At 47.5% G+C, this 19,447-nt stretch overlaps 4 protein-coding genes across 8 annotated transcripts; 1 reads left to right on the forward strand and 3 right to left on the reverse strand.

Moving 5' to 3' along the window:
• Positions 1-95: 95 nt before the first annotated feature.
• On the reverse strand, positions 96-1,928 carry LOC6632855 (ubiquitin-associated protein 1). The gene is made up of 2 exons (XM_002056630.4): positions 441-1,928; positions 96-311 (listed from the first exon to the last, which is right to left on the reverse strand). Exons 1-2 carry the CDS (start codon positions 1,785-1,787, stop codon positions 186-188), a joined length of 1,473 nt encoding a protein of 490 aa, XP_002056666.1. The 5' UTR covers positions 1,788-1,928; the 3' UTR covers positions 96-185.
• A 299-nt stretch (positions 1,929-2,227) lies between these two features.
• On the forward strand, positions 2,228-4,730 carry Pbp95 (proximal sequence element A Pbp95). Its single transcript, XM_002056631.4, has 3 exons — positions 2,228-2,817; positions 2,887-3,451; positions 3,508-4,730. Exons 1-3 carry the CDS (start codon positions 2,356-2,358, stop codon positions 4,728-4,730), a joined length of 2,250 nt encoding a protein of 749 aa, XP_002056667.1. The 5' UTR covers positions 2,228-2,355.
• Positions 4,731-4,750: 20 nt separating this feature from the next.
• On the reverse strand, positions 4,751-19,444 carry LOC6632857 (HEAT repeat-containing protein 5B). 5 transcript variants are annotated; one of them, XM_032433882.2, is made up of 8 exons: positions 19,285-19,444; positions 13,728-14,138; positions 12,016-13,668; positions 11,679-11,952; positions 11,518-11,550; positions 6,354-10,155; positions 5,690-5,704; positions 4,751-5,404 (listed from the first exon to the last, which is right to left on the reverse strand). In XM_032433882.2, exons 2-8 carry the CDS (start codon positions 14,063-14,065, stop codon positions 5,076-5,078), a joined length of 6,444 nt encoding a protein of 2,147 aa, XP_032289773.1. In that variant the 5' UTR covers positions 14,066-14,138; positions 19,285-19,444; the 3' UTR covers positions 4,751-5,075. The 5 variants fall into 5 exon arrangements, with proteins under 5 accessions (XP_032289773.1, XP_032289768.1, XP_032289770.1 ...); XM_032433877.2 differs by lacking the exon at positions 19,285-19,444 and adding an exon at positions 15,714-16,099; XM_032433879.2 differs by lacking the exons at positions 11,518-11,550; positions 19,285-19,444 and adding an exon at positions 15,714-16,098.
• Positions 16,870-18,042, reverse strand: ImpE3 (Ecdysone-inducible gene E3). The gene has a single exon (XM_032433885.2). It carries the CDS (start codon positions 17,912-17,914, stop codon positions 16,928-16,930), a length of 987 nt encoding a protein of 328 aa, XP_032289776.1. The 5' UTR covers positions 17,915-18,042; the 3' UTR covers positions 16,870-16,927.
• Positions 19,445-19,447: the final 3 nt, after the last annotated feature.

Raw genomic sequence — 19,447 nt, forward strand, 5'->3', positions numbered from 1 at the left:
ATTTAGCATTATGTTGTTGTTGTTTGTAGTTGCGTACCTCAGCATATGCAAACACAATAAGCTCCAAGTACTCATAGAAATAAACAGAAATATCGTTGCATGTAACGTGGGGCGCTTGTATTGGATATGCGCCTCTCTAGCAGCTTGGAGCGCCGGGGCGGCCGACATTTCATTATTGAATTGCACTACTTAATTAAATAGTCCAGCGCTTTGTCCTTATTGTTATTAAATTTCAAGAGCGCCGCCGAGATTTTCGTTTCTTCAAATCCGAGATCCATTAGCTCGCCCAGTGGAATGAGATGCTCGATTATCTAATGGAGAGAAAATTGCATTTAGCAAAAAACTGGGCAAAACTTTCTTTGGAACAGTCAATCCATCAATCAGTCAAGACAAATAGCTAAATATATATATACATATATTGTCAAAGCGTACTCACGCACCTTCTTGTCATCGACGCCACACAGACTAACCACCTTGGCCACACGCTCCAGCGGAAAGCCCATGCTGCTAATGCGCTGCGCCAGTTTCTGTGCTGGCACAGCCAGCTCCTGGAATATGTTGGCATTGCTCGGCTGTTGCTGCTGTGGCAGGGTCAATGCTAACGTCTGCGATTCGTTCTCATTGTGGCTGTGCAGGCGGGTGCGACGCTTCTCCGCCTGTTGCAGCTCCGTTTTCAGTTCGCGCAGTATGTCGGGCACGCTCCGGGACTTGGCGTCAGCGTCCTGCGTGTTCGCAGACAGAAAACTAGTTGGCGGCAGCGGAGGCAATTGGGTGGGCGAGCCATAGCCATTGGCATAGCTATGCTGCAAGTAATTATGATTTGGGTAAAGCTGCTGCTGCTGCTGGCTGGAAAGCTGAGGATAATAGTGCTGATTGTAGACCATGTGTGGATAAACGTGCTGCTGCTGCTGAGTTGGAGTGTTATATAGGGGTGTTGGGTACGTGGCTGGAATGTCTTGGGCATCATCACAGTGTACTAGAAAGTTGACGCTGTTAAGCGTCGCTTTGGTTTCCGCCAGCGTAGTTACAGCCAGCTCCAGTGCCGGCTGCTGCGACTGTTCCTCTTTGTTCTCTGTCTCCCTCTCTGGCTCTGGCGCCGGCTCCGGCTCACTTGTTGCCTGGGCCGTTTGCGTCAACTGCGTCTGGTGCAGCACCTGCGCCAGTATATCCAAGTCGTTAATAGTTTTCATCTCAATGTTATCGAATGGTGTAGAGTTCATATTATACTCGAAATCTGCATAGTTTAGTGAACTGTTCCGTTTATGGTGTGCAACCACTGGTGGCGCTGCTGCAGCGCCACTCAGAATGGTGGGTTGCAGTATATTATGGAAATTGCACGAGCTTATTGACTTTGGTTCGAGTTGTTCACGTGACGCAGCGGCGTTAATTGATGGTGTTTCTGTTACTGCTACTGCTTTTGTTATTGTTGGCGATTCCACAGCTAACTGCTCATCATCGTCGCTGTCGGAGGACAACTCTGCTGCACTAGGATATTCAACAGCTCCGAGCATCTCCTTTTGCTTTGCCTCCAGCGCACGCTGGCGTTCCTGTTTGCGCTGCTCCTGGCGCATCTGACGCGCCTGATGCTGCTGATGACGCATGCGACGCCAGTGCTGGCATTTGCTGAGCACACTGCGCTCCAGTTGGTAGTCATAGTGATATGCCTGCTCTTCCGCATAGTGGTTGGGTCTATATTGGGCCAAACGGTTCGCAATAGTCGGGGGCAATTGGTAAACTAACGGTGGTGGTTTATATCGTTCGACTATTTTGACGGGGACATCATCCATATTATTTGGCCAGCACTAGACATATGCGCATACACGGTGAATTTTATTAATTATAACCTACGCACTTTTTATTTGTGACTATCCGTGTTTTAGTTGATTTTGCTGTTCTCACTTCTCTTTTGTTTTTGCAAAACGATATTTAGCAAACAGCAATCGATAAAAGCTTCTTTGTTGAGACATATTGTCCGTTTAAAATATGTGTGCACACTGATTAAGTCTATCGACTATGTCCGTTAGGAGTACCGTAATATAAGTAGATTTTGAATAATAAACTTGAGATTTATTGAGTATGAAATTAGTTTAGCTTTTGATTCAACTGCAAAATACTGCTAAAACAGGTGAAAACCATCAGAGCCTAAAGAATGACGGTAACTGTCGATAAATCACATTGCAAAAGTCAACAACTTCGATATCAAAGGCGATAAGTAAATCAATCGCTTGGATAGTGCCTAAATTTCGACAAACGCGTTTCGTTTTGTTATTTTTGTGGAAAAGGCATTTGCAAAATTCTTGAAGGGTTTTGCATATGCAGGAGGTCAATGAATAAAATTGCTTGATCAGCCGCAAAATGTGCGATGCAGATAAACTAAAGCTGAGCCACCAACAACTGCTGCAGGAAATCACAACGCTGCTGGCAGCCAGTGCCGAGCCATGCGATACAAATGCATTGAGACTGAACCAGGAGCTGCAGCGGCGGCTGGAGCAGGTGCGCCGACGTATGCTGGAGCTTTTGGAGCTAGTACGCGCTCGCTACAAACGCAACGAGCAGATACTAATACGCCGTCAGAAACCGCGCTCAGCGAACGGCGGCGAAAGCGTTGGCCAGAGCGGCGCAGTTCTGCGTGGCGGAACGTTCCGGTTCAAGGGCAATCTATATTTTCGGGATGTGGACGGACGCAGTTGTCCCAACAATGAGGACTATGAGAGCCGTTGCGGCAGCGAAATGTTTCCCACCGATTTCGATATGCGCTCCAAGCACGTCTGGACCGTGCTGGACAAGAAAAATGTGGTCATGGGTATAAAGCAGCAGGTAAGTGAATGCGCTGCTTGGAGCTGGCAGAAAGCTTGTATAAGTATTTCCCATTTCCCCAACTAACAGCTGGTGGACCATGCTAACTACCAGACCAAGGCAGCAAGAGCCGCGTCCAGCCACGAGCGCAAACGCAGGGGCATCGATCTACACGTACAAACGGTAGCCAGTTTGTTGGATGCCGCCGATAGCAGCTTCAGCATTGATTGGAATCAGATTAGTACACTGGATCTAGAGCATCGTCACTCGTCATACAGCTGTGAGGCCATGTGGTTGGTTTACTTGCAGCCACAGCTTAAACGCGACGAATGGACGACCGAGGAGGACAATGCTCTGCTTTCGGCGGCCAAAGCCCATAAACTGCAAAACTGGCAAGCCATTGCGGCTGCAGTGCATCAACGTTCCGACTATCAGTGCTTTGTGCGCATGCAGACAACGCTGCGCTTTCATATGGAACCAACGAATGCTCTTCGCTGGGGGCATGAGGATAATGCACGTTTGCGCGCCGTTGTCGCACAGAATACGGTGAACGGATTGACCGACTGGTCCCAGGTGGTTGAACATTTCCCGGGTAGATCACGATCCACATTAATTGGACGCTATATGTATGTGCTGCATCCCAGCATCAGTCACGGTACGCCCACAAACACAATTGCGAGTTCATCCAATTCATATTTGCATCCTTTCCAGCGCCCTTTACGCCCAGCGAGGATCTGATGCTATTCGCAGCCGTTGAGGAATACAATGGTAAATTTAATTGCTTTCCGCGGACACTGTTTCCCAATCGTTCGCTGGCCCAGCTGCGCACACGCTATAACAATGTGTTGGCACAGCGCAATAAAACGGATCCTTGGTCCATGGAGGATGACACCAAATTGATGAGCTTTGTCACCGAGCACGGCACCTCGCAGTGGGTTAAGTGCGCCAGCCATTTGGGCAATCATACGCGCACCAGCTGCCGCACACGCTTTCTGGTCATCAAGCGGTTTCTCGAGCAGAATCCGCAGGCGACGGTGGCTGACATACCACGTCGCAAAACCCACAAAAAGACTCAAGTAACCGCCGAGAATTGGGCACAACGTTTGCAGGAATGGCAAGCGGATCCAGATTCACTGCTCATTAATCCCACCCAGAAGCCAAAGCCAAAGAAACCCAAACTGGACTCGAACGTCAATGGCAATTGTTTGGTGCCATTGCACGGCATGGACTTACACGTCTACGAGTACTTTAAGTATTCCTATAATCTGCAACTGGATGCGCCGCAGGCGCCAATGCCGCTGCCACGCAACGAACGTAACCTGTTTGTGGTGGCCAATGCGCTGCGCTTTAAGCCACCAGCGGATGCTGTCCTGCTCGTCCAGAGCATTGCACTGACCAAGCAGCTTAATCGATGCTATAGCAAAATGTTCCGTCAATTGCCGGCATTGGAAGCAAGTCAATCGGCTGGGCAACCATTGATGCTGCTGCCACCTAACTGGTCTACAATGATGGGCTTTCGTGCCATATGCATCCTATCCGTGCATTGTCGCAATCATGCCAAGATTGCGACCGACCTGAAGCCAGCCATCAGCTATGACGAATCTCAGCCAGCGGTCCAGCTGTTTCGGCAACGTTTACGAACTCTCTTTTATTACACAACGCTTCTTAGTCGCCTGGAGCCGCCATCGTTTGAACAGCTGCCAGCGGCATTGACGTCAATGCCGCGTCCAATTGTAAATTATGGCTCCTCGAAAAGCTCAGTGCCACCGCCCCCGCCGGCGCCGCAGCCAGGCAATAATTTGAGCGGCCTCAGCATTCAGGAACTGGCGCGCAGACAGATTGAGGAATTGGATGGCATAAAGCAGTCGAGGCAGCGTTTGAAAACCGTGTTTAAAGATGAGCTGAACGTTAAACAAGAGCTGAATTTCGATTAGATAAGACAACAATATTAACATCGTTTTAAATAGCTTTTATAACTTATATCGTTCTTGTGTATATATATCATAATAATAACTAACAATATGTTGCATTCCCAACAAAACCGATATTCGTGTATGGGAGTATCCCTTATAATTTATATACGTATGTATTTTAGATTATGATCTTTAGGTACTTATTACGTTTATAGCAATAAAAGCAATTTCTAATAAATCACGCTATTAGCAGCATTTATATATATATATATATATATATATATATATATATATATATATATATATATATATATATATATATATATGTATATATATATACATGTGTGTGTGATGGTGTTTATTTATTTATTGGAAGTTGCTAAAGTCCGTTTTCAGCTTGATCGTCGGCTTCTGCGGCTTGGCCAGCAAACCGCTGCGCTGCGCCTCGCTGGCCTTCTGGGCGAGATTAATTGACTGCTGCTGGTTACGTATGGCTGCCTCCAGTTTCTGGCGCAGCTCCGGCTTTTGGCACATCAACGCCTTGAACTCTTGCGGGTATTTGGGTCCGATCTTGAGCAGCCAGTTAAGGGATTGCTCATGCAGCTGGCGCTGGTATTTGGGCAATGTACGCAACTTGCTTGGCTCGGCCAGGTACCCAATGAGCACCGGCACCAGTAGCGTTAGCATTTGTATATCTGTGAAATGTGCAAAGAAAAATAGATATAAGTAGATTCAAAATTTGCGGAAAAGACAAATAACGTTGTATTAGGGTGTGTAAACACTGTTGCGTGTTTGTTATCGATATCGATAACAGCAACAGTAATTGCATGCAGTGTGCAACGACATTTAAAGCGCAATTGTGCAAATTGACAGCTACAGCTATGAACTACAACGCTTTAATATATTTAACAAATGCATATTTAGGTGCTTAAACAACGAGAGTGCAAACAAGAAACAGGTGAATGGGCGCATCTATTTACCTTGTAGCAAGTTTCCTAACGATATACAATATATTTTTTTTAATTATGTGTGTGTAATGAATGAGTTAAGCAATTGAAAGAGAAGAGACGTAGAGAAAAAGAGCAGAATATAATAATAAAAAAACGGTACTATTTGACGACGCCATGTTTGGCAGCTCAATACAATATTTGGAAACGGACTGTGTGTGTAGCTGGGTAGTGGAACGCACTAGTTGCGCTTTTTACAGGTCTGTCCCGAATATTGAACAATGCTGATTTCATATAATATATGTATATATAACTACTATCAATTTAAAATGAAACCTTAGAGATGACCTGCTTAAATAAATGTTTTTTGAATTATTTTGTAGTTTTTTGAAACTCGGCGGAACCAGTTTTGAATTTCAGCTAGTTAGGCTGAATATTTTTAGCCTATTTAGGAACATCTGGAAAGAAACATTCTTCCTAACTTTCCTAATTTGTTAGCTTCATTTTATCTCCGACATTCTTAAATGTAAATAAATATAAATGTATAAATAGTTTTCAAAAATGCTTTGAATGGGCTACTAAAAGGATTTTTCTTACTACTTTCTGGAAAGGAACCGTCAACCTAACCTAAAACTGTTTGTACACCAATTCGGAACAGACCTGACATTTCGAATAACTGTATATAATTGCTACTTACGATGTTGCGGCTCTGCTAGCTCAATAAGCTGTTCCACGGTCACAATGCTCTCGAGGGTCACCTGAAGCTCCAGTTCGCTGGCCGGCGTCTTGCTGGAGTCGGCATAAAGGGATTCAATGATGCGTGGCGCCAGCGCATGGATGTAGGGCGTGGCCGTCTTAAGGTCCGCCTGTGTGAAAATGGAACGCGTCGTCTCGATGCATTTCAGTTTCACCGACAAGTGCTCCGATTGCAGGCACTGCCGGAAGTGATTGATGCACGGATATTGCAGCGAGGGCGTTGCTACCACGGAGGCGGGCGTATGCAGTATGAATACAGCAATGGCCAGCAACATGGTGACCTCGTCCACCTTGCGCTCCTCATTATCGCCAGCGGTCTTGGTCATGTCAATAATGGTGGCCAGAGCGCTTTGGAGCAACTGCTGCCAATCCTCCTGGGTGGCAGCTTGGTGTGCCCAGCGATGCACACAGACAGAACGCAGACACTTAAGTGCCGCCTGTACGGCACAGGTGTTGGCCAGTATGCTGCTGTCGATGGCCGACTTGTTGGTTATCTCCCGCATAATGCTCGTCGTCATGTAGAGTATGGTGGGCAGTATGGTCAGGGCGCCACTGGGCGTACACAGCTCCAGCAGCTGTTCGACGCACTGCAGCCCGCTGGCGACCAGGCGGCCATTGTCATCGCCAAGCACTGAGAAGAAGGAGGCGGCATTCCGGGCATACGCATAGTCCAGCTGTAGACTGCTCTGCTTGCTGGGATTCAGGCTAGGTATTTGACGCACGAAGAGACATAGGCAGACCTCCAGCACGGCATACACATGCGAGCTGCCCGGCTGCATGACGCTACCCTCGCCCAGGTCCAGTTCCTGTTTTTCGCCTTCATTCTGATTTTCATTGGCATTGTCTGCAGACTGCTGTTGCTGTTGGGTATCGCGTCTTCTTTCTAAATCTTCGCGTGCCGCCTGTATGGTTTGCTTGAGTATCTCCACGCAGAGCAGCTGGACGAGCAGCTCATCCCGTGTGAGTATCTGGCGATGCAGAACGTGACATAGCTCAATGGTCAAGGCACGATCCTTGATCAGCTGCCGGCGCGCCCAATCCGAATCAAAGATGCTGTGCAGCGCCCGCAGGCAGCTAACAATGTTCCGGGGCTTATCCGAGCTGCGCATACTGCACAGCGCCTCCATGCAAATGCCGAAGATCATGTGGAAGCGATCAGCCGAAAGCGAGCCATGGGTGATGTGATTATTATTATTATTCGACTCGGGCGCGGACTCGGGCTGCGTGCTGCAAGGTTCCACTTGGCTTTGAGTATCCACATGCTTGGCGAAGCCTTCGTCGCGCAGCCAGAGCGCAGCTGCATATAATATGGGCGGCCAGCTGGTCATGTAGTGCGGCTTGGACGAGTTGATGGTGTCTGTGGTGTAGAAGGAGCCGCCATCGCGGGGCAACTGCGATTGAAACTCGACAGGCAGCAGCAGCAGCGCATGATCCTTCATGGCGGCCAGCCAGTGATTGGATAGATTATGCAGCTCCGGCTGCACCAAACCCAACAGGCTCTCGCCTCGATTATCCGTATCCAATTCAAGGCCGGTTACCAGTTCTGTGGCTGCGCCCGCTGGCGTAATGGTCAGCAGCGAAGCGGGCGCCTTGCCGTTGCCCAGCATGGCCACAATGTAGACCTCCGCCCAGGCCTTGAGTATGCTGAGCTTTTCCAGCGTTGCCATCGATTCGTTATACAGCTGAGTGCTGCAGTTCGTCTTCGTATAGAGCTTGTTCAGCGAGCTGACCAGCAGCTGATGCACTCGCCGTAAGTCGCTAATGTCGCGTGCCACACCGGAGCCAATCCAGGCGGAGCACACTTCACAGGCGGCGGCGGTCACATGGGAGGGCGTGTCGGGCGCAAAAGCCGGTCGTAGGGCAGCGCCCACCTGTGCCTGATACTGTTCGAGCAGCAAATGACCTGGAAACTCGGGCTCCGGCACATTGGCAAATCGATCTATGATTTCTTGCAGCGTGCGCAAACCCTCCAGCCGCAGCTGATCCGAGTCCGAAGTGGCGGCCATAAAGGACATGCGTATTAGCTCCGCCAGATGCAGAATGAGATAATCGCCGCTGCGCGACTTGATGAGCTGCTGCTCCTTGGCCTGCAACAGATCGAAATGTAACGCATTGGCCGCCTCGCAGCTGGCGATGATGCGGCGCACACATTGGGCAGCAAAGACACGGGTGGGCCAACGCGGCTGGACGGCCGGATGCGTGGAGGTGTTCTCTTCGGCACGATATTCGGTTACATCGTCGGCATACTCCTCTTCCTCATCGTCATCGTCGTCGGTTTGCGTGGACTCGCCTGTGCCGGATTTGCTGCCGGCATCCCCAGAGCCACCAGCCAGTGCTCCAGTTTGCTCCTCGCTGGAGGAGCCAGTCTCCACGGCGACGGTCAGCACCTTCTTGCAGAGGCTGAGCCAGTTGCTCAGATTATCGGCTGCCAGCATTTGCAGCATAGAAGTCAGCGTATCGTGTATGTTCTTAAGCATCTCCGCGTCTGTTTCCGTGTCCAGCATGGAGTAGAGCAGTCCGGGCAGCCCATACTCTGTTATAACCAAATCCGGACATTGATCCGGCGTAATGGCCAGCGCCAATTCGCATACCTCACGCGCCTCGCGATGCGCCAGCTGACGCAGACAGGCGACGGCCGCTTTGCGTAATATAAAATAATTACTGGCCAGCATTTTGACAAGGGTCGGGACGAGCGTATCCAGCTGCAGAGATTTGCAGGCAAACAGATGCAGCTGCTGCAGGCAGCCAATGGCCTCGGCTTGCACCAGAGGATCGGCGTGCGCTTGTAGCAGTGCCGCAGCGCATAGAAAAGAGCTGCGCATGGCAATCACGGCTGTGTTGTTGCCTTGCAGTTCCGGTCCGACGGTGGTGATCAGTGCGTTGACCACACGGCCCACACACTGATGCACATCCACGTGGGCATGCGGCACGCTCAGCAGCAGCTTCAGCGAGAGCGTCAACGTGGCCTCCACGTAGCCGCGGAACATGGGACCGCCGGAATCAGCAATCTGGGCCAACGCATAGAGCGACCAGACCTGCACCACCGGCGAGGCGCTGTCCTGGCCAAGAGCAAGCAATATCGAGACACTGGTATTAAGATGCTGTGAGCTGCTCATGCCGCCCACATAGCGATGCAAACAGCCCAGGGCATGCGAGTGCCCGGTGCGTGTTACCACATCCCGGGCCGACTTCAGCTTGTCGAAACTGTTCTGTGCCAGCTCGGCCGTAAAGTGAGAATCGGCAACGACCTGGGCCAAACGGCCGAGTGCTTCGCCGGCGGCGCAGCGTATCGTTGAATTGGTGCTGGTCAGCGAAGCGACTATCAGGCTGGTAGCGCTCTTCTTGACATCCTCCTGGCCAATGGTCGTCTTGCTATCCGTCAGATGCTTCAGCGCGTAGAGCAGCGCGGTAAATATATTCATTTGGATTGCCTCCTGGCGATTGCTCTTCGCCTGCTTTATGCACTCGGCGAAATGGTCGAGCATTTGCAACCGATGCTTGTTGGCCACCTTGGGGAAAATGGTGCCGTACAACGTCACGGACATGTCAATCACGGCCACGCCCAGGGGCAAAGGTCCCGGGCATTGTTGCGCCTTGTTAATCAGCTGTATGTTGTTGTTGTTGCTCGAAGTGCTCGCGTTTGAGCTGGCATTGCTGCCGTACTGGGCCGACCAGTTGGGCCGATACAGGCAGCAGGGATCGTGCTCCAGGGCGCCGGAGCCCGCAGCGCTATTCGGCTGAAGCTGAACGGAGAGTGGAATACAAGTTAGTAAGTGTGAAAAGCTATAATGAAATATAAGAAACTAACGAGTAAATAATACAAAAGGAACGAATAGCAAGTCAAGAGTCGAATTAGGGCTGCCTTTGTAATAAGTAAAAGCAGACAACGAGTAAGAAGGTATATAAGAGTAACGAATAACAAACAACTAGCAGATAAATCGCTGAATAGTAACGAGTAAAAACACATGCTCGCTGGTAGTCAGTTAACATTGTAAAAAAAGCTACTTGCTAATATTATAAAAAAAAAAAAACGAGAAATAAAGGCTATCTTCGGCACGCCGAAGTTATAATACCCTTGCAGACCCAACCTTTTCATAATGCTTATAGTGCTTTGCCCGTATCTAAAAGCACAGGGAAAATAGTTAATGCCGAGTTTGGGCAAAATATCTTGATAAACAAAATGTTTTTTTTTATACAACAACTTAATTTTCGACCGATCGTTCCTATGGCAGCTATATGATATAGTGGTCCGATCTTAATAGGATTTTGCATATATATGAGGAGTAAAGTAAAACTAATAAATGTCGAGTTTGGGCAAGATATGTATCTTGATAAACAAAATGTTTTTTTTATACAACAACTTAATTTTCGACCGATCGTTCCTATGGCAGCTATATGATATAGTGGTCCGATCTTAATAGGATTTTGCATATATATGAGGAGTAAAGTAAAACTAATAAATGTCGAGTTTGGTAAAGATATCTTGAAAAACCAAATGTTTTTTCATACAAAAACTTAATTTTCGACCGATCGGTTCAATGGCAGCTATATGATATAGTGGTCCGATCCAGCTGGTTTTCACATATGTGCTGCGTGCAACATCATTATCATTAAGATAGCTTTAAAACTGAAAGACTAGTTCGCATAGAAACAGACAGACGGACATGGCTCTATCGACTCGGCTGTTGATGCTGATCAAGAATATATATACTTTATGGGGTCGCAGATGTCTCCTTCTATGCGTTACACATTTCACGACAAAATTATAATACCCTCTGCAAGGGTATAAAAACAGAAATAAACAGCCGTCTTTTATATATGTGCTTTAAATCTAAGTTCAAAAGTAACGAGTAAAATTAAAACCCCAACGATCATCTATTTATCTGATTTAAATCGAGCAAGTAAGCTATAATGTAGCCAGTAGACCAATTAAATCAAAAGCAAACATCAGGTTAATATTTGTAGCAAATGGTAACGAAAAATAATAGCAGAATAACGAATTGCATATCTACTCGCTTGTTTAGCAGCGAGTGGGTAAAGTAACGAGCTATTCAGCATGCGAACCTAAATCGTCATCTTTTCAGGGGCATAGGGCCAACACTTACATGCTCGCCATCGACTTTGCGATTCGGCTCCATCTGGTTAAACGATTTTGCATATACAGAATGGGGGAGGTAGAAGATAGTTTCGGTTACACATTTAGAAAGCTATTGGAAATTACCATAGTCTAACCCTAGCTTATAAAAGTATTGGGTTCGCAACATACCTGATCCTCGATAGTGCGATGGTTGGTCTCCTGAAGCCAAGTGCCCAAAATAATGGAATCATCGCCATGGCAAAGCGTGCGCAGTAGAGAATTCGTCGTATTGGCCGCATTATCCGACAAGGTAAATTCCGAGACGAGCATGCGCAAAAGATGGGTATAGGAAGCCTCCAGAGCAGTGGGCGGCAGCAGGGTCAGCGTCTCAAAGAGACGCAAACGCACCATGGCGGCAGGTGCCTTCAGCTGGGTGCCATAGCTCTTGAGTACAGTGGCCAAGCTGGCAACGAAAAATAAAAAAACCGTTAATATTGAGATTGAGTTATTATAACAGTTGACTCACTTGACCAACATGGCGAGCGCGCTTTCGATGGGCGTGAGCAGACGCCGCGTAATGTCCTCGCTGACCAGATCCGGGCAATTGAGCAGAAAACTATGCATGACCGAGAGGGCACCGGCACGTCCCTCAAGAGTCACCTGCCAGGTGAAAGCATCGCCGCGCGCCTTCTCCGATTCGAGCTCCTTGTTGGATCGCGGAAAGGAGTTGCGCCAAAGCAGCAGCATGCGTGGCAACAGGCCCTTGACCACCGGCGATCCAAGCGTCATGATGGCGCCAATTAATAGCCAGCCGGCCTGGGTGCGATGCAGCGACATGCGGCTATTCTGGGAAGCAGAGCGTAACAACTCCTCGGCACAATTGAACACCACTTTGCCCTTGGTGTGCGGTATGCCCAGGGGCGAGTAGCGAGCGCTACCCAAAATGGCCGCTAAGGCGCAGCTATAGCCCGCAACGGCCTCCGGTGAGGAGCGCATCTGTTCAATGGCATCGATAAAGCGATCGATGAGCGGCGTTATTTGGCTGGGCACCGCAATGCAGCAGCTGCGCAGACACCAGGAGGCGGCCAGACGTGCCGCGGCACACGGATGCACAAGCACCGCGCAGGTGGCATCGATGGCGTTTAGGGATTGATCTGTTAGCAAATTCTGGGCCGTTGTGCCCAGTCCAATAAACAGAGAGCTAAGCTCCTGCAGGGCGCATACCAACAGGTGCTGACTGAACAGTGTCTCCTGGTTCGAGTCCTTGGCATTCTCCGGATTAAAATCAATTGAGTTCATTTGTTTGGCCACCAAATGGATGAGCTCCTTGCAGGCGGCGCTTTGCGCCTTCTCACCCAGCATCTTGCCAATGGTGGAGCGCAGTATAAAGTTGATGCACTTGCGCGAATAGACGGCATCCACATGCGAACAAGCCGCCTTCGGATTAGCCACCAAATCCAGCACATGGGCAAGGAATGTGCCCAGCTGTCGCTCCAGCCAAACGCTGCCCATGAACTGCACGAATACCACATAGGCGTGGGTTACGCCAACGCGCACCTCACGATTGACGCCGGAACTGCCCTTGATTATCTCGCCGGTGCCCTTCAGAAAGGAGGCGCCACCACGTAAAAAGCCAGACATAAGTATGCCCAGTGCCTCGTCCAGAGAGACCAGACGCAAGGCGCCGCCTTTAGCTGCTTGCAGTGCGGCGGCCGCAGCCTGGGCTTGAGCGGACTTCTTGTTGCTCGCCGCCAGCTCGGCCAGCTGCTGTGTGTAGGCGAGCAGTGTGCCCAGCAGCTGGGCAACAGCGCAGCGCACCTCATAGTTGCTGCCGTCAAAGGCGCGAAAGCACAATGTGCCCAGGTTCTCCAGTTCCGTCTGGTACAGAAACGATGCACTGTAGATCATCTTAAGTATACAACGGGCGGCGGCCACGCGCACCGCCATCACGCGATCCAACAGGCAATGCTTGGCCGCCTTATAGATATCCTTGTGCACATTGGCAATGGCGGTGCCCATACCAGCGCTGACCTTCTCTAGTGTGTGCATGATTTCGATCCGTGCCTGCGATTCGGCGTTGCGCAGGGTACGTATAAGGATTTGCACGGTTTCCTCATAGGTGCGACCCATCATGCGTCCGAGCTTCTCATACATGGACCCCAGCACGCAAATGGCGGCACTGCAATTGAAACAATTGGATGGCCGGCTTGGGATTTAATATTTATCACAGCTACTTACAGCTTTGTGGGCAAATAGCTCGGCGAATCATCCTTGTTCTTCAGTATATCGTTACAAGCGTTGACCGTATCGAAGAGCATAAAGGTATCGCCCACAGAGAAGAGTGTCGCGAGTGCGCTGGCTATCAACTTGCGCATGGGCGGACCCGGTGCGCCCTGTATGCGCTCTAAGAGCTGTTGGACAAGCTTTTTCTGTCCCGTTTTGATCTCATGCTTGGGCATGTGTGGCAGCGACTTCTCCAGATAACGTAACCATTCCAGCTCAAAAACTGCACGCTTATGTTCCGGCAGCTGCTTCACTGCCTCCTCGTTGAGTGTCAAACTGTGGGCGAGCTCCATTTCGTCGCGTGCCGATGTCGAGTCTTCCGTTGGCTTGCCGGCTGCTGCGGTGTCGTCACTGTGTATAAATGATCTGCAATGCGAATGGAATGTTTTTAATTAATTAAAATACATATATACGCATATAATCTTCTGAGTGTGCACACATGGTGTGAGAATGATGATGATTAGCAGCCGTTGATCTCATTTCAAATGCGTGCTTCTCAATTTCGACAGAGTTAAGCAACATTAGCGTAACAGTGACTGACAAATATATTGTGACTTATATCGATATCGATAATTTCTCATCGATTCACATCGATAGAGCTAGATCTCTAATATTTTGTGCATATGTATGCTAAGTTCACCATAAGATGAGGTCATGGAATATTCCTTGTGAAATTTAGCCACGCTTTATTTTGATTTCCTTAGATCTTGTGTGTGTTCATTATAATTGCGTTTCATAGTTTACAGCTAATCCATCATATTGAGAATAAAATTGAAGACAAAAATTGAACGCAGCGGTTTTTAACATTTTTTGAAGATCTACAATAATATTTTACATTATTCTATGTAGTTATGTGTTTGTGATTTTATACATTATCGTCCAACATATTTATGATAAACTCAAAATACAATACTACACACAGTCACTGACATTCAGAAGTTGCAGTCACAATATTGCTCATATATACTTCCCACTCACTCATGCCCACTCAAAAATTTCGAAATCTGTGCGATCAATTTTCATTGGCTGCTTATCGATAAATTGCAGCCTTTGATTGCCATTGACCTTGGGCTTGCCAACTGTCATATAAAAAAAATCTAAGAAGAAGGTCACACTGGCGGACTAGTCGACCAATTGAAAATGTTATGCATCACTTAAGCTAAATAAATGCGATGACTCTTGTTAAATATTATATTATACGAACACATAAAGGGAAGCTGTAGAGAAACGCATACAATCACAACTATAGCAATATACATATGTACCCATACAATGGATAAGTGTGCGCTATCGCCTTGGGCCGATAAAAAGCAACCGTTGACATACATAGCGCACATCCTACACAAACTCACACATATGCAGGGTAAATGTGAAAAGTCAAGAGGAGCCAAATTCTAAAGAGGGTGTCGCCCCTAAACAAAGACATGAAACGGCAACCCCTTTGTCTTGTTCTGCGCAAAATTATGTTCTAGCCGGTTGTGGGGCAATGGTTATGGCTATAGATATGGCTGCTGCCGCTGCCGCTGCTGCTTGAAGTTGCAACACAATGGGGCTAACGGTTTAAGGACTGCTTTTGTTCGCAAAAAAAAAATCAGAAATCAAAGCCATGCAGAACAATTGGCGACGCCAGGCTCGAGTTACATAAGACGCCTTGCAACTGTAAGTGCCGCCACAAGGTTTGAGGTCATGCGGCTGGCGTCAGTTGAGCGTAAAAGGAAACAAGTAAAACCTGTAAGGTGCAGCAGGAAAATAAAAATACGGAGAAGAAAAAAAAACTTAGAACTGCAGCACAGACAATTACAAACTCCCCACACATACAGCCCACCCCAAATTTATCCCGTTTCACCGCGTCCCGTACAGACTGCAGACTTGTGTGTGTGTTATTGTTGTTGGTGGTGGGTTTTGTTTTAATTGTTGTCGGTTGCGGGCAAATTTATTTACCTGCGCGCCTCGTTGATGACTTTGCGCAGAAACTGCGGCGTGCGTGCAAAGTTTAAGTTTTCCATTGTGCAATTTACAACTTTGATTTAAAAAAAACTTTCTTTTGGCCAATTATTTTCAGCAGCGGCGCCGTCACCGCTTGCAACTTTCACACAAATCGATAAATTTTGTTCATGCCACAAATATTTGAGTACAAAACTTGTGCTTGCATTTTTTTTAACTTGCTTTTTTTCTTTACTACACAGATTGCAAGTGGTTAATGATAATTGGTTGTCTTTTATTGACTGTAAGATAATTGCAAATTTATTTGACTACTTAAAGCAAATTAATTGGAAGCAACAACGCAACGGCACTTGCTTCGCGCTCCAAATACAAACAGCAACTGGAACCAAACAGCGGCAGCAGAGAGCGGCATAGCCAACGCCGCTTAGGCATCACAGCGAGAGAGAGAGATAGAAAGAGACATATTTGCGAAATGTTATGTGGCGAGAACAAGTGTGTGACGTCACATGCGTTATTTTGAATATGCATTTTCTAAAATTTTGATAGTTCTTGGCGAATATATTTATAGAATAAGATGCCGTTTTTTTTATTGTTACAAATTTGTTGGTACAAGTAAACACTAACATGTAAGTTGCAACGCTTTAAATTCAGGGAGCTTTGAATATTGAATTTTACTTTATATAAATTCTTAGCGAATATTTTAATGGAATACATATTCAGCAGACATGAGTATTATCATACATTTAGTATTATGTTAAATAATACAAATCCGGACTGCTTTATGTTTGACATTTGTCAATTCATGTTCAGAAATTTGAGACGCCATAAGCGCAGTTTCGTGCGTAACCTTTTAATTGCGCCAAGTTCAGGGCATGGGCGACGCGCGGACTGCTAACAAAAAATAAGAGAAAACAAGAGAGCGAAGAGCGCGCCTACGTGCTTCTCTTGTGGAGTGACTTGTGTACACGCGCGAGTGTGTGAGCGTGGGCAAGATTTATTGATGACGTCGTCACAGCTGTTGACAGCCGCCGTTCGTGCAACAAATTGGCCAGTCGTTATCGATAACTTACACATACACTCGAGAACATATTAAAGTTGGTGGGCGGGCTATCCAAACTGTGTCAATGTGTCAAATGCTCGATTTGAAATGAATATATTATGAATTAAGAATTTATTATGCGCTCGATGAATGGACAAAAAACACTTAAGAACTAGGGCAAAAACTGCATGCTGGGTATGTGAACGAGCGCCTTGGACGTGGGGCTATTCGGATTGCCCAGATCCTTAAGAATGCCCTGCACACGGGCCACCACATCGCTGCGCTGTATATCGCCACGGTCCAGCATGCGCTGGAACAGGGTGTGCAACTGCCGCGTGGACGAGGCATTCGACAGCTCGAACAGCTGCTGCAGCAACTCATCCGAGTAGCCCTCGTATTTGCTCAAATTCGCCGCTTTGGCATCACGCTTGAGCAGATCGTAGACAAGCAGAAAGTCCACATACGGCTTGGTGGGCGGCACACGTTTCTTGCCCGCCGTCGATGTGCTGCTCCAGCGATCCATGGCCGACTCAAAGTCAAAAGCGGCACGCCCATAATTATCATCATATAGACGCAAGAAGTTATCCAAGGATTCCACATCGTTGGTGAAGTCATCGTGCAGCGCCTCCGTCTGTATATCACGGATCAGTGAGAGCGGCAGTCTATCAAAGTCCGCATCATCGTGAATCTCATCAAACAGTGCCTGACCCTCCAGCGGCGCAGGTGACCGCCTGCCTCCAGCTGGTGCATACAGCGCTGGTCCATGTTGCGGCGTTGGCGCTGCTGTCGGTTTTTCCGTGGTTGTGGTCCGTTGCGGCATCTCCCACCAGCTGGGTGGCTGCCACCAGCCGCTGGTGCTGCCCATGGGACGTAGCGTTGTGCTGCTGGGTTTAACAGCAGCAGCAGCTGGCTTTGGGCTGGTCGGTGGCAACGGGCTGGTGCTCGCAGCCTGCTGATCTTCAGCACTGAACGGCGGCTCCGCCGTGGTGCTGGAGAGCGGCTCGTATTGCAGCAGATCGATGTAGTAGGCCAGCGCCTGCATGGAAGCGGGCAGATAGCTGTTCAGCAGATTCGCCGGCTGGCCGGGCGAAAGCAGACCAAGCAGCAGCAGCAGCCGCAGCTCTAGCCGCAGACATTTTCCCGTAAAAGAACTGCGCATTTTTACGAACGCTTTTTATGTTTTATTTGAGTTTTTTAGTCAGGGGTTTTCAAGCGATTTGCGCGGCAGAGAGACAGTTTGGTAACTGAAAGTTGGCAGACGACAGCAAGAATCTTCAAGAGACTGAAGCTGGTTTCACGAATTGGATGCTCAGTTAAAGTTTTTTTCTAATACCCTGTAGCCAAATAAATGGCCAAAAAGAGTTTGATGCAAGCTTCTTGTAGACGTAATAAAATAAAATAAAAAGGCTTTCGAATTTCATATCAAAACTTTATATATATCGGAAGGTGGGGAAGCTACAGTTTGAATAGAACTGCCTTTTTCTGATGAAACTATTCTAATGGACAGTTTTCTTAGGCGGGCATCTGAATCCTTTGTTGCCAAAGGAATTTGCTGCCGTCACATACAAATTATATGGAAGTAGAAAATTTTGAAACTGGAAAAATTATGCATTTTTTGAACGAAAATCTTAAAAAGTAAATTGCAACTCTTTGGACATATCTTCGAAGCAGACATTTACAGGGTATCTTGCTGTCGTTTACTATGCATTTTAATATTTTTTTTTTTGTGGCAAACTTGTTAAACAGAGGCCAGCGACCGCATTTGTGTTGCGTCAAAAATATGTATTTTTTTGGTAATCGTCGTTGTCCTCACGCTTTGTTCTTGGAAAGAGTGAAAGATTTTTGAGTGTGCGCCATAAACCAGTTTTGGCATGGGCGAAGGCAGCTGTTAAATATTCATAAGCCGCAAACATATAAACCTGAATATCCATATATATATATATATATTTTTTTTTTGAAAATCACGAGAGTCACACTACATCAAAGTGCAGTTTGAACTGAACTGCATGGTTGTGAAGCAATTGACAATCCGCATCCGTTATCGATCAATTTAATCGAGAGCAGGAGCTGCAGCAGCAGCTGTTGGCTGGCAAAAAGAGGGCGAGAGAGAGAGAGAGAGAGCGAGACAGCGCAAACCTGTTGAGGCGGCCGTCGCACTCTCTTGTTGTTGTTTTTGTCTTGTCTAGGCTGTGTTTTCGCTTTCTCAAGCAACAACAACAACTAATACTGGGACAAGGTAAACAGGCCAACATCAGTCAATAACCCGGCAGAACATAACGGTTAAATAAGCCGAGACCGAATTATATACAATTAAGCAGAGTATTTTAGCCCACTACTGTTATATAGCTCTTAACACTCGTGTGGTTATAAAAACCTATATTTAATGCTGTCGTGTCGTGTTGTCGCAGTCTCAAATGACAGCGCAGCACCCACACCCGCAGTCGCAACACACACGCATACACACGTTGCGTGCATGCACAAATGTTTGCATTGCACTTAATTAATAAGCGAATCGTAGTGCAAACTTACCGCTGAACAGTTTGCGTGAACTTTAGTACACTTAAATGGCCACTATCACATGTTTATTGCTTTTAATTGAAACAAATAAGTTGATTTTTCACTGAATTTTATGCAGATACCACTACGCGTTGATATGTGTTTGTGTATGCGTCAAATCGATAACTGGGCCTAT

This window comes from Drosophila virilis, chromosome 2, assembly GCF_030788295.1.
Source record: "Drosophila virilis strain 15010-1051.87 chromosome 2, Dvir_AGI_RSII-ME, whole genome shotgun sequence".
Classification (NCBI taxonomy): Eukaryota; Metazoa; Arthropoda; class Insecta; order Diptera; family Drosophilidae; genus Drosophila; species Drosophila virilis.

Coding starts and splice junctions, on each gene's coding strand:
- LOC6632855 (XM_002056630.4), bottom strand. CDS start 1,787: ATGGATGATGTCCCCGTCAAAATAGTCGAACGATATAAACCACCACCG. Junction 312..440: donor GTGGCGTCGATGACAAGAAG/GTGCGTGAGTAC, acceptor TCTCTCCATTAG/ATAATCGAGCATCTCATTCC.
- Pbp95 (XM_002056631.4), top strand. CDS start 2,356: ATGTGCGATGCAGATAAACTAAAGCTGAGCCACCAACAACTGCTGCAG. Junction 2,818..2,886: donor TCATGGGTATAAAGCAGCAG/GTAAGTGAATGC, acceptor CCCAACTAACAG/CTGGTGGACCATGCTAACTA. Junction 3,452..3,507: donor GCATCCCAGCATCAGTCACG/GTACGCCCACAA, acceptor CATCCTTTCCAG/CGCCCTTTACGCCCAGCGAG.
- LOC6632857 (XM_032433877.2), bottom strand. CDS start 15,778: ATGGAAAACTTAAACTTTGCACGCACGCCGCAGTTTCTGCGCAAAGTC. Junction 13,669..13,727: donor AGCTATTTGCCCACAAAGCT/GTAAGTAGCTGT, acceptor TTTCAATTGCAG/TGCCGCCATTTGCGTGCTGG. Junction 10,156..11,517: donor GCAAAGTCGATGGCGAGCAT/GTAAGTGTTGGC, acceptor CTCTCCGTTCAG/CTTCAGCCGAATAGCGCTGC.
- ImpE3 (XM_032433885.2), bottom strand. CDS start 17,914: ATGCGCAGTTCTTTTACGGGAAAATGTCTGCGGCTAGAGCTGCGGCTG.